Raw genomic sequence first — 14271 nt, forward strand, 5'->3', positions numbered from 1 at the left:
CAAGGAGCTGCAGTAGCTGTTCCTTGAACAAGCTCCACATTTCTATTCTGTCCATCCACTGCATTTCCTTCCCTATCCTATGCATCCTAAATCTTGCCTAATCGCATTGTAATTGCCTTTTCCCAGCTCTACCTCTTGTCCTGCAGTATATACCTATCCCTTTCCATCACTAAAGTAAGCATAACAGAATTGTGGTCACTATCACCAAAGTGCTCACCTACCTCCAGTCTAACATCTGGCTGGGTCCATTGTCCAGTACCAAATCTCATGTGGCCTCGCCCCTTGTTGGCCTGTCTACATACCATGTCAGGAAACCGTCCTGCACACATTGGACAAAAACTGACCCATCTAAAATACTTGAACTTTCGTATTCCCAGTCAATATTTGGAAAGTTAAAGTCTCCCATAACAACTACCATGTCACTTTTGCTCTTATTTAAGATCATCTTTGCTATCCTATCCTCTACATCTCTGGAACTATTCAAAGGCCTATAGAAAACTCCCAACAGGGTGACCTCTTCTTTCTTGTTCTAATCTCAGCCAATACTACCTCAGTAGACGAGTTCTCAGATGTCCTTTATGCAACTGTAGTATTGTCCTTGACTGACAATGACCCACACCACCCCTCTCTGACCCTGGTCTATCCATGTCTCTGAAATGGCCACAGCATCGAAATCCCAGGTACCAACCCATGCTGCAAGTTACCCAGCATATTCTGGATGCTCCTGGCGCTGACGTCAACACACTTCAAACCAACTTCGTTGTTCTGACATACTACTGTCTCCCTCCTGTATGCTCAAACTACAATTTAGGTTCCCATCTCTTAGTTGAATTAGTTAAAACCCACTGAAGAGCATTTGCAAACATTTCCCCCCTACCACCAGGATATTGGGATTCTAGTATCCAGTCTTTTCTTATCTCTGATAAATGCTGCATGCAACTCGATCATGTTATAATCACTATTTGACAAATGCTCATAAACAACTAGCTCCAATATTGCTTATTCCTTGTCGCATCTGAGACATATTGCTAGAGGAAACTGTCCCGGACACACACTGTACATTCACAAACTTTTTGCAGGTGCTTGTCTGTTTCTCCTGGTCAATGTTAAGATTAGATTAGATTACTTACAGTGTGGAAACAGGCCCTTCGGCCCAACAAGTCCACACCACCCCGCCGAAGCGTAACCCACACATACCCCTACATCTACCCCTTACCTAACACTACGGGCAATTTAGCATAGCCAATTCACCTGACCTGCACATCTTTGGACTGTGGGAGGAAACCGGAGCACCCGGAGGAAACCCACGCAGACACGGGGAGAATGTGCAAACTCCACACAGTCAGTCACCTGAGGTGGGAATTGAACCCAGGTCTCTGGCGCTGTGAGGCAGCAGTGCTAACCACTGTGCCACCGTGCCGCCCGTTAAGATTAAAATGCCCCATTAGTGTTGCTCTGCAGTTGCTGCAGAGTCGCCTAATGTCAACATTTATACAGTCTAGCACTTCCAGGTTGCTACCAGTTGGCCTATGACATCTATTGTGGCTTTTGTTCCTTTATGGTTCAGCAGTCCCACCCATAAGGTCTCCACTCGGTTATTTCCAGTCATTACATCCTCCCTCACCGCAGACATGATTCGATTTATGATCAGTAATGTTACTGCGCCGCCTCTCCCATTTTCTCTGTCCCTCCTGTAACCTAGTATGTTGATCATCCTGTAGCCTTGACTTCCAGAAAAATAACCAACCCCATAAGCCATTATTTCAGAACCCTAATTCTTGAACAATAATAAGAATAATATATGCAATATAAATCAGATTGTTTTTAATCCCATTCATACATTTTGGCTTTATATCATCTCTGTGGTATTTGATATCAGTACAGTGCAAACTGACTGGGAGAACATAGCTAGGTGTTGCATTTCCAATGGTGAGATGGTATTGATTTCATTGTATAACTTGAAAATTGCACATGTAATATTATTTCATCATAAAATACAAGATTAGGTTAGATTCCGTACTGTGTGGAAGCAGCTCTTTCAGCCCAACAAGTCCACACCGACCCTCTGAGGTGTAACCAACCCAGACCCATTTCCCTGTGACTAATGCACCTAAGCACTATGGGTAATTTAGCATGGCCAGTTCACCTGACCTGCACATCTTTGATCTGTGGGAGGAGACCAGAGCACCCGGAGGAAACCCATGCAGACACAAGGAGAATGTGTAAACTCCACACAGACAGTCACCTGAGGCTGGAATCAAACCCCAGTCCCTGGCACTGTGAGGCAACAGTACTAACCACTGAGCCACCAAGCCGCATCTTCTGAGGGTTTGGTACCACTGTGGAGTCGAGTGCTTAACGTGGAGTGATGAGGTCGATGGTGACTGCTGCTATTTCTAACATGATAAGCTCTTGGTCTGAGCCATTTGGCATTTGGGTTGTGATGTTTAAACATTTAAACACAGACAGGATTAGACTCTTGGGTCCATTCCACAATGTCTGCAACAAGCTGCTTTCTTCAATAGATGAAATGCAGACTGACGAAGGCTTTTGGCAATCACTTTGTCATTTAACTAGCTGTGTGCTTCCTATTCCAGTTCAGCACCTATTAAATCAACCACGACACAGCATATATGCTTTCCATTGTTCATGAAATTCTCTGTTTTCAGCAATTCCCTTTGGCATTCAGGGCCAGAGTTGACCTGATTTGGTTTGGTCCCAGTTTTGTTCATCAGGTCACTTTGGAACAGTCAAGTTACAGTTCAATTGACCTTCTCACTTTGTGCATCAGCATGCACTCTTTGTCTACAAGGATGGTGGATGTGGAGATAATCAATGATTCCCGAAGGAATTTGTGTGGGCACTTGAGAAAAATAAACTTGCTATAAATAAACTATGAAGGTGAATGAGCAGGAGATTATTCAACAGACGTGTAGCATAGACTTGACCGGCCATGTGACCTCCTCATGACTGACTCAATGCTTAGCCCAGTATGGTGCTCCAACCTGCCGTGTTATCATTCAAGTCGACCATAAGCCATCACTGTTTCCTTCTTTACAGTCAGTCTTGTCAGATTTCCTGTGAACCTCCGCCTTTTTCTCAGCTAAAAGCTGCAAATCCACTAACGAACCCACATTTTTTCCTTCTGTACACCTTCACTGCATTGAAATCAAGGGTCACTAAACTATGTAGATTGGCCAAATGACGTCCTTCTGTGACAACATGACTCTGCCACCATTGTGAACTCTCATTCATATCCAAAATAAATCTCCTCTGCTGCTTCAGAGTAATGCTATTATGTGGAGATAGCATTGTATGGAATAACACAAGCTGTTAGTTGAATTAAGGTATATATCTCCCTTATCGGCTTTGTAGTTTGTCCATGCACCCGGTGACATCACTCTCATGACCACCTATGCTTAATCCCTATCCTCAACTTTTATTTCAAATGACTAACCAATTTTTTTATTTGTCTACCTCGTTTTTAATCCATTTCTTTCTCCTTGTTGATTTCAGCATCAGCTGCAGTGCTTGCTGGTACTATATGGTCTGAGGTCATTTATCTTGCTTCTCAGTGCCTGAGAATGTGGTGGAGGCATGTTCAGTTAAAGCATTCAAAAGGGAATTAGAAGCTTATCTGCAAAGGAAAAATTTGCAAGGTCATGGTGAGAATGTGGGAGAGTGGCGGGAGGGAAGTGTTCATTTGGTGATTGGGTTCAGGCACAAGGGTTGAATGGCCGCCTATGAATTGCAATCCAAGAGCTTGCTTGGCTCGTTGATACGACTCAGCTTGTCTCTTGCTGCCTGTTATACCATATTAGATCAGGAGACATAATCCAACGAAAACAAAATACTAAAAATGTTGAAAATCTAATGAGTACAGAAAATACTGGAACTGCTCTGCAGGTCAGGCAGCCACTGTGGAGAGAGAAACAGAGTTAGCATTTCAGGCCAATATCTAGTTGGCAAAAGTTACAAATTCAACAGGCTTTACACAAGTGCTGAGGTATGGAAAATGGAGAGGAGAGGATGAACAAAAGAAAGGGGAAGGAGAGATGTGTGATAAACTTAACAAAATAAATGATATTTCATGGTATAAAGATGTAACAGATTTATCACCATTAGCTCCAGCTACTGTTACAAATGTGCAATATGCACCAACTCAAGCAATGGCTGATTTGTCAAATAGTTTTGACAGAACCCTGAAACAGGCACCTGAAGCGAAGGTTCACTGAATGCTGATCTATGGTTATAACTTTGGGGACATTGATTCGAGTTCCATGTTAACTTGTATTCTTTATTTTCAGCAACCATTCCCCAAAAAGTTCCCATTCTCTGAGTTTGTGCCCAAAGTCTACTCTCAGATTAAAGAGTTTATCTATGCCTGCCTCAAGTTTTCAGAGGACCTACATCTGAGGTAAGGAAAGAGTCTAAATGGGACATTTGATACTTAAGGAGACACTGCTATCGCTAATTGCTCTGGAGGAATGTAGGGATAGGAGTGGGCTATTTCGTCTCTTGTGTCTGCATGTTTTACCATTCAATGAAATCACGGCTGGTGTATGAACAGATACCCATACTTTTCCCCCATATTCCGTAACACTTTTAATTAACAACATCTATCAATGCCAGATTTAAATTTAACGATTGGTCTAGCATCAATTGATACTTCCAAAAGAAAACTTCAGATTACTTCTACTCAATCATTGGGAATATTTTTTTCTTACTTATCATTTGAAAATCCTGACTCAAATTTTTAGACTATGCCCAACATATCTAGATTCCATAAATCAAAGGGAATAGTTTCTCTAACCATTCTGCTATGAGAAAGCCTTGAGGCATTTTACTGTGTTCAAAGTGCTTTATAAATGGAAATTTGTTTTGCTGAGTGGAATTGATCTAACACTAAGGAGACAATAACATATCACAACTGAAAAGGTGTCTTGGATTTGAATGCAGGTCTGTGACCTGTGGCTCCATTTCATTTTATCTCATTTGCGGTTCCTAAATTTTCCCACTTGGACCACACATCCATTAGCATCCATTTCCTCCCCCACAAAGCTTACAAGCTGTAGTGTGTATTAACTACAAGATGTGTTGCAGAAATTCACCAATGATCTTTAGACAAACACCTTCCAAACTCAGGACCACTTCCATCTGGAAGGGCAGCAAATACATGGGAACACCATCAACTGCAAGTTCCCCTCCAAGCCGCTCACCATCCTGACTTGGAAATACATTGCCATTCACTGTCACTGGGTCCAAATCCTGGAATTCCCTTCCTAAGGACATTATGGGTTGACCTCTAACATGTGGACTGTAATGGTTCAAGAAGGCTGCTCACCATTACCTCCATAAAGGCAACTAGGGATGGACAATAAATGCTGGCCCAGCCAGGAACACCAACAAATTAGTTTTAAAAAGCACAAACAAAAACGAAGTCAAGAAATATAAAAGTTGTGTGTTTATTAGGCAAATAAAAGTCTAATCGCTATGCTGCACATTACAGTTTGTAATGATTATTCAAATGAGAAAATGCCTTTTTGCTCAGAATAGATTGTTTTGAGTGGTATAGCTACACCATGATTATAAATTATGCCTTTAGTTCAGGGAACAAGTTTTATGATTCTTGCCATTATTGTTTTGGATATGTCTGAGATGACAAGTTATTCTTAATATGCCATTTAAAGCTTTATTTAATTGTGAGAACCAATAGCTAAAAAATTGTCTTAATCATACACATGATAAGATAAAGTTTGCTGTAAGGATGACTTCACCATAACATTATAATTGAAGAACAGGTCAAAAATGGTGACAATTCAAAGTTAGCATCATTTTAATTTCATATTATTTCTATTGATATATATGTCTTATATTGATTATATATCCCTCTACTGGGGATACTTTCAGGTTTGTTTAGTATCTGGTTTAAGATAGCAAGGTTTAGACATGCTAGATTTCATCTTGTGGCTCCTATTGGTTTTGATTTTGGGCATTTTTTATAAAAAGGCCTCTTGAGTTAGAAAGACACCAATGACCCATGGGTTAGACTCTTGTTTACAATGCAAGGCAGTTGATACTGAAGACGGAAAGGCTCATAGAATCATTCAGCCATTGGCAAGTTGATTTTAATTAAAAAAGCTAAGTGTACTTGTAAAGTTACAGAAAACAGTAAATAACATTATAAGCCAGTTAAGTAGCTGGCCAGAGGATTGAAAGTAATAATTGTTGGTTTCCTGGTTACACTCTTACATGTTTTAGTTTTAACTTTAATTTCGTGTCGCTTAGCTCTCAGTACGTGGCTGCGGTTACAGCAGCTTGGGATGGGCAGTAAAGCCATTTTTGCCAGCTTCACCCACATCCTGAGAGCACATTTATAAAAATAAACATGCCTCCTGCACTCTGTACTTCAGCTTATTGATGTTGCGTTTGAGGCTCGTTTGAGTGGGCAACACATTTTCCATTGTTTGTTTGTTGAATCCTTCAGCACAGTTAGAGACCTTACAACCCATTATGCCTGTGCCAGCTCTTTGGAAAAAAAACTGTCCAATTATTTCCATTTTTCTGCACTTTCCCCCATAGCCTTGCAAATGTTTTCCTCCGTGGCCCCACCCCTCTTTAGATTAGTAAGCACATCTGCCCACAAAGAGTGGTAGATAGTTGGAACGCTATTCCACAAATAGGAATGGTTGCTAGATAAGTTGTTAATTTTATATTGAAAGTAGACACTTCTTTGTTCACAAATGTAGGTCCATGAAGTTAGGCTAGAGATCAGCCATGATGTCACTGAGGATCTGATTGCCGTACTCCTGTTCTGGTGTTCCTGTCAAAACGTTCCAAAGTACTTTAAATATATTTGGAGTTTAATTACTGTTTCAATGTTGGGAACAGGGCAGCCAATTTTCACACAGCAAGCTCTGCAGACACCGTGTTGATGAAGGCTACATAACCTTTTAATGATAGAACCATAGAAATGATACAGCGCAGAAGAGGGCCATTTGGCCTATCTTATCTATGCCAACCCAAATACAACCAGATCCCCTGTCGTCGGAGGGGTTAGTGTTGGCTGGGAACTTAGGGATAATTTTCCTGATCATCTTCAAAACATTGACACAAGATCTTAAAGTAAAAGAAGTGGTAGGAAAAGTGGAGGTAAAATGAAGTGATGATGATTCGTTGTTGCCAGTCTTGAGGTTTAAAAGCCCATCAGTGATAGGAGGAAGACTCTGAAGCTCCACAGTTGTGAGGTTCTGGGAAGAATGAATTGGAGCTGGAGACAATGAATGTTAGCCTTCAATTCAAAGGGTTTGTGTGTGTCATTTGAGAAAATTCCTCAAATCTGTTGTCTAAGGTGCTTTTAAAATACTTGTCAGCTTGTGACAAAAAAAAACAAAGCCTGAATGTCAGAAGGAAATTTAAATAAAATGCTTTGAGTGCACTTTGCTGCCCTCTTCTCTGCTGGAGTTGTTGTCCAGCTAAAAAGGGCCCCCTGCAAAACAATGCTCCACTATCCCTGACCAATAATGTCGCCTGCCACTTCTTCCCTTCAGTAACGTGACAGGTTTCAATTGGTTTTTATTAGAAGGTCGGCACAGAGAGCCAGCAGGATATTTAGCTGTCATTCTTGCTGAACCCTGGAGTGATGGGGTCAGCCCGTCAATCATGTTAGGTATGCCGGGTCATCGGCTTGAGTCCCACGGAAGCAAGGTATTGAGTTTGGTGGTGTCTTTTTGCACACTTCTGTTTTTCCTACAACACTTGTTTAATTTTTTCACCCTCACATTGTCTCCCATTGATCCCAGAAATACCTGAAATAATGGCATTTGTATCATTCATCCTTTCCATTTCAAGTGAGAGGTGAGATCCAGTCTGCCTTCCTCCATGGATGTAAAAATATCCTGTGATCACTATCTTGAAAAAGATTTGGGAATTAATACAGTGTCTTGGCCAATATTCATCCCTCAGTCCATGCCATCAAAAAAATCAGATTTTCTCATTCATACTACATGGATTTTTCTGGGAGCAACTTGTATTCAAAGTGACTGTTGTGTTTATTAATGTACCATCGTTTCTACATTTCACAAGTGCTTTCATTCACTTGAAATCTGTTTTAAATGTCACAAGAACACAAAATTGCTATATAGCATAAGTCTTTGTTTTGAGGATACAATACCTGCTGGGGAGGTACTTACGTGAAGCAGGAAGGTAGAATAGAATAGCAATTTATTGTCACTTGTATTTATGAAAATACAATGAGATGTGTGTAAGTCTCCACAATCCGACGCCATTTTAATAACAGAAATTATAAAAAGAAATAATTGAGTCAAAGTTCAGACAAAGATCATCTTTTGTTTCCTCCACCGCTCCTGGGTTTCTGGAGTGGCTACAAGACATCACTTCTGAGGATGCCAAAGCACGGATTTCCGGACTGGGCGCACCACGCTGCCATCACTGAGGGCAAAATTGTAGCCATCGCAACGAGGGACAGACTGGACCCACCAAGTCACCATCACTGAAGTCCGTCACTCAAGCCATCGCCACCTCAGTTGCCGCCTGAAGCTGCCACATTCCCTCCATGGTGACAAGAGACAAACTGGAACCACCGTGCGATCACCATTAAAGCTACTGCTGAAACCACTGCCAGGAGAAAAGGACCAGACCCACTGATGATGAAACCTTCGATAAAGCCATGGTCATTATGGCCACGAGGAATGGACGTCTGGATCTGCCGCACTGTCATTTCCGCAGCAGCAGGCCCTCGCAATCCATCTTCCTTCACTGCAGCCACAAGAAAGATGAAAAGCTGAACGCTGATACAAAAGAGAAATAAAGAAACAAAATAAAAACCAGCAAGAAGAAAGTGGACGGCCAGGTGAACGACAGTGTTGGGGAACAAAGCCTGAACATTCCTACCCTTGGCCACCATCTTGAAAAAGGTGAACTACCACTAATTTATTAGGTAGGGAGGGTGGGGAAGTTGGATGTCATACATGATAGTTCATCCAGGAATGTTTATTGCAACATAAGAAAGACTCATTGAACTTCAAACAGTGATATTAGGTTTTCAATGAACTTGCCTGCGTTAGAACTTTAATTACACTTCAAAAGGACAAGAATATTTCTGAAAGACTTTGGGATATTCCAAGAGCCAAACCATCTTCAGCTGCTTTGTCAATTACCTGTCTTCCCTCATAAGCCCAGAATTGGGGATGTTTGCTGATGATTGTGCAATGTTCAGTGCCATTCACGACTCTTTAATGAAGGATCCTATGTACAAATGCAGCAATTGCATTTGGGTGGCATTCAGGCTTGAGCTTATAAATGGCAAGTAACATTCACAGCACACATGTGCCAGGCAATGACCATCTTGAACAAGAGATAATCTAACCATCACCCCTTGAGATTCAATAGCGTTACCATCGCTGAACTCACACTACCATCATCCTGGGTATTACTATTGACCAGAAACTGAACTGGACTAACCGTATAAACACTGTGATTAAAAGAGCAGTTTGGAGGTTGGGAATTCTGCAACACTTTAATCATGCATCAAAGCCTGCCCACAATCTATAAGGCACAAGTCAGGAGTGATAGAAACTCTCCAACTGCCTGGATGAGTGCATAACAATATTCAAGAAACTGAACACCATTCCGGATAGATAGATAAATAAAGCCTGTTTGATTGACATCCCATTGAATACCTTCAACCTTCACTCTTGTCCACCAGTGAAGCAGAGTGGCAGCAATATGCACCATTACAAAATGACTGCAACAGCCCACTAAGGCTGAGAACAATGCAGCACAGGAACAAACCCTTTGGCCCTCCAAGCCTGTGCTGACACATTTTGCCTTTCCATACTAAAGCTGTCTTCACTTAAAGGATCCATATCCCTCCATCCCCTTCCTATTCATGTATTCGTCCTTCTTAGACGATGGTCTCTACCATCCAGAAAGTAAAGGGTGGCAGACACATGGAAAGATCTGCAAGTTCCTCTCACCATCCTGACTTAGAACTGTGTGGCCCTTGCTTCACTTTTGCTGGGTCAAAATCCTGGAACTCTTTCCCTAACAGAGCTCTGTGTGAACCTACACCACATGGACTGTAAAGATCCAACAAGAAAGCGGACTACCATCTTCACAGGGCTACTCGGGACGTCACCCAGCCATGAAAGAATAGGAAATAAAGCAATCATGTGGCAGTAGCAGCAATGTGTTAATGACGAGATGGTCTATTTCCTGTGATGTTGTTTCAGAGATAACTATTGACTAGGATATCATAAAGGAACACACCTGCTGACCTTAAAACGATGCAGATCTTTTTCTATCTGCCGGAAACTATCGAGATTAATGACTTAGATTTGGGTGTACAAGGCATATATTTAAAGGTGGCAGAGCAGTTTGAAAGAGCAAGTTAAAAAGTTCCTGGGTTTATCAGTAGAGATATAGAACATGAAAGAAAACATGTTACGATGATTTTTCTTTTAAAAAAAGCACTAGTTCAGCCGCACCTGGTGTTTGAGTCCAATTCTTAGCACTGCATTTAAGAAGGATATGAATGCTTCAGAAAGATTTATGAAAATAGTTCCAAGGATGAGGAACTTCAGCTACATGGAAAAGCTATACCTGTTGTTTATAGCATAAAGAATGTTGAGGGAGATTTGGTGGAGATATTTAAAGTAATAGAAACCTAGACAGAGTAGAGAGAAATTGTATCTTTCTTTATTTGTTCATGGGATGTGAATATTGATAGCTTGGCCATTATCTATTGTCCATAATGAATTGCTGTTTCAAAGATGGATGTAAGTTGCCTCCTTGAACCACTGCAGTCAATGTGGTTTAGATACACACACTGTGTGAAGAAGGGAGTTCCAGGATTTTGAGCTAACGATACTGAAGAAATGGTGATTATAGTTCTAAATCAGAATGGTGGGAGCTGAACTTGTAGGTGGTGCAGACCTTGACTTTCTAGGTGATTGAGGTCATAGGTTTGGAAGGTATTGGAAAAGGAGGGTTGGTGAATTGCTACAGTGCACCTTACAGATAGTACACTGCTGTCACACTGCTAGTGGTGGAGAAATTGAAAGTTTAAAATGGTGGGTGGGAGGCCAGTCCATCAGGTAAAAACAAGGACTACAGATGCTGGAAACCACAGTCTAGATTAGAGTGGTCCTGGAAAAGCACAGCAGGTCAGGCAGTATCCGAGGAGCAGGAAAATCGACATTTCGGGCAAAAGCCCTTCATCAGGAATAGAGCAAGTCCAATAGGCCAGTCCATCATGCTGTTGTATTTTGGGTCATATTGACATTCTTGTGTATTTGGCTGCTCATCCAGTCAGGTGGGGAGTATTCATCTGACTTGTGTCTTTTAGGTGGTGGATAGGGAAGGTGAGTTACTTGTCACAGAAATCCTATCCCCTAACCTGCTGTTATAGCCACAGCTTTTATGTGGCTAGTCCAGTTAAGCTTCTGGTTAGTGGTAACTCCTGTGATATTAATTGATGGAAAGATCGAGAATCAGAAGGTACCAATATAAAGGTGAACACCAAAAAAAAAAATTAGTGACATGAGGAAATTTTTTTTTAATGCACCAAACAATTAATGTCTGTAATGTACTGCCTGGGTCTGTAATGTACTGCCTGGCAGTAGATTCAATTGCGGCTTTCAAAAGGGAATTGGATAAGCAGGAGAGAAAAAAATACAAGGCAGTGGGAAAAGATTAGGATAAGCTAATTTGATCTTGCAGAATGTTGATACAGACATGATGGGTTGAACAGCCTCATTTGGTGCTGATTTTTGACTTACTTGTACAGTAAAAATGGTGACACAGTCTATCATGCCTTTGGGGCTATGTTGAAAAAGGTAATCAATTCATCCCATACTCCTCTGCTCTTTTCCCCTAACCTTCATAGTTTTATTCTTCGAGTTTTCCTCCCTTTTTGAAAGTCTCTACTGAATCTGCTTGTACCATCTTTTCAGATAGTGAATTCCAGTACACCAAGTACAGACTGCCCTCACCATAAAACTGTTAACTCCTGAAGGATATACCAGCAGAGCGCCATTGTTATATTTATCTAAGTATTTGTAGCAGATAAAAAAACTCCACAAAACGATTAAGTTAATGTTTTGCAAACATGCTCCTGTTCATCCTGCCTGCCTGTTGCACATTTTGTCCTGGTGTATAGTAGATCCTGTTCCAGCCAACTGCTGATAAACAAGACAGCTACTTTGCCAAGGAATGGTTTCAGTTAGACTGGGATTTCAATAAAATGCGAACAAAAATAACTAATTGCAAACCTCTCCATCCACAGCATATTTAATGATTCATATTAGACCTTCAACATCAGGGGTGGCATGGTGGCTCAGTGGTTAGCACTGCTGCCTCACAGCGCCAGAGACCTGGGTTCAATTCCCGTCTTAGGCAACTGAATGTGTGGAGTTTGCACATTCTCCCCGTGTCTGCGTGGGTTTCCTCTGGGTGCTCCGGTATCCTCCCACAGTCCCAAAGAAAATGTGCAGGTTAGGTGAATTGGCCATGCTAAATTGCCCGTAGTGTTAGGTGAAGGGGTAAATGTAGGGGAATGGGTCTGGGTGGGTTCATCTGCAGAGGGTCGGTGTGGACTTGTTGGGCTGTAAGCAATCTAATCTAACCTAATCAACAGAAAGCACAAGCTGCCCAAGAGTGGTTAGACTGTAAAATGTTCTCTTATCTCCAGAGGTGAACTTTTTATTGAGATTGGTTGCTAATGATTTGAGTTGCTGGAACTTTAGGGGGTGTTGTTTGAAACCCATTAAAATTCTGTATGTTGGAAAGGATTGGCAAGATGTTGATCAATCATAAGAGTGATTGGGAAGAGAATTGGTCCATTGAAATTGGGAAAAAAAATGGGAGAGATTGGGAAGAGGTTTGGTCCACTGGAATTGGACAAATGGGAGTGATTGTGAAGTGACTTAATCTGATGAAATTGTATATAATGGCAATTGGTAGGGGTGAGATTTAGCTCATGATAGACAGTGAAAGTGATTTGATCCCTTGGAGTTTTATTCCGTAGAAATGATTGGGAAGAGTTTAGATCCATTTATAAATAGTGCAAAGAGGGAGTGCTTGAAAAGCTTTAGATGTGTTGTAATTCAATGAAAAATGAAAGGAGGGTCATTCCATTGAAGAGCTTCATATGTATGAATTTAAATGAGATGTCCGTTTCCTATCCTGACCTGGTTGTGTACATAGCTGCACACTTGCAGATATTCTGTAAAATGTTGTGATAAAATAAAAAACTTTTTTGCTTACTTACACTGTCATTTTGCAGGGAGTCTACAAATGCTGATTGTGTTAGGGTTTAAATTATGTTTCGAACATAGTACATACCAAGATCAAATTTTAGGTACCAGTTTATTTGTATGTGAGTAATGAATGCCCAAGAATGAGTTGCAGCTTTGAATCTAATCAAAAGGTTCAGATAGCTTTATATACAATAATAGTGAGTTACAGGCAACGATGACAGGCTGGGATCTAATCGAAAGAATTAGATGGATTAAATATAGAATAACAGATAGCCATTCCAGCCATGCAACAGATAGTTGCAGGCTGGAATCTAATCAAGGGGTTTGATTGGTTTATAATAGCTGGAGTCTGAGTCACTGAGACAGCATTGTGCAGGAATGAGTTGGTAGTTGGAATAACATAATCAAAGAATTGAAAGAAAGAACTTAAATTGACGTAGTGTCTTATCACTTGTGTGCCGTTATGCAATTGAATGTAGCAGCCATTTGTGTGCATCCATAACCAGCAGTCAGATGAATAACCAGTTTATCTAACCAGTTAATTTTAAAATGCAGATGTTGCTCTGAAACTGGATCTTTGTCTTCGAGGTAGGTTTGCACAAGGGAGGTGAAATAGACATTCTATGAAGTAAAAAGCATCTGTCCTCACTGCCTTGTGGCAGGATTCTTCCCCAAAGCACTGACTAACCCTTGTGTCACTCATTTCCTTTATCTCCTCACACAACCATCACAAAGAATATTGTAGTCTCGAGTGTAATGCAGTGTTGTTGACAGATGCCTCCTGCAGGATGGACAGGTTGCGATTTCAAACACTGATTGTTTCCAGCACTTTACCTATGCATTTGAAGCCAAGTGCTGGGGGGAGCATTGGCATTGAGAATGTGTATCCTAGAGCAAACCCTTTTATTAAATGCATTGTCTGCACGATTCCTCAATCAGCAGGGAGGCACATTGTGTTTTCTGCTGTTTGCCTGTATCTTGCAACTAAATT

The 14271-nt window shown here is 41.1% G+C and overlaps 1 protein-coding gene across 2 annotated transcripts in view; it reads left to right on the forward strand.

Annotated features, from left to right (window-relative positions):
- The window catches only part of LOC140481543 (exocyst complex component 6B), a 664346-nt gene that overhangs the window by 453003 nt on the left and 197072 nt on the right, over positions 1–14271 (forward strand). For both annotated transcript variants that reach the window (XM_072577911.1, XM_072577921.1), the window contains exon 15: positions 4308–4417. In XM_072577911.1, the coding sequence (XP_072434012.1) occupies positions 4308–4417 (110 nt within the window). The remainder of the gene's footprint in view (positions 1–4307; positions 4418–14271) is intronic.

This window comes from Chiloscyllium punctatum, chromosome 1 (genome assembly GCF_047496795.1).
Source record: "Chiloscyllium punctatum isolate Juve2018m chromosome 1, sChiPun1.3, whole genome shotgun sequence".
Taxonomy (NCBI): domain Eukaryota; kingdom Metazoa; phylum Chordata; class Chondrichthyes; order Orectolobiformes; family Hemiscylliidae; genus Chiloscyllium; species Chiloscyllium punctatum.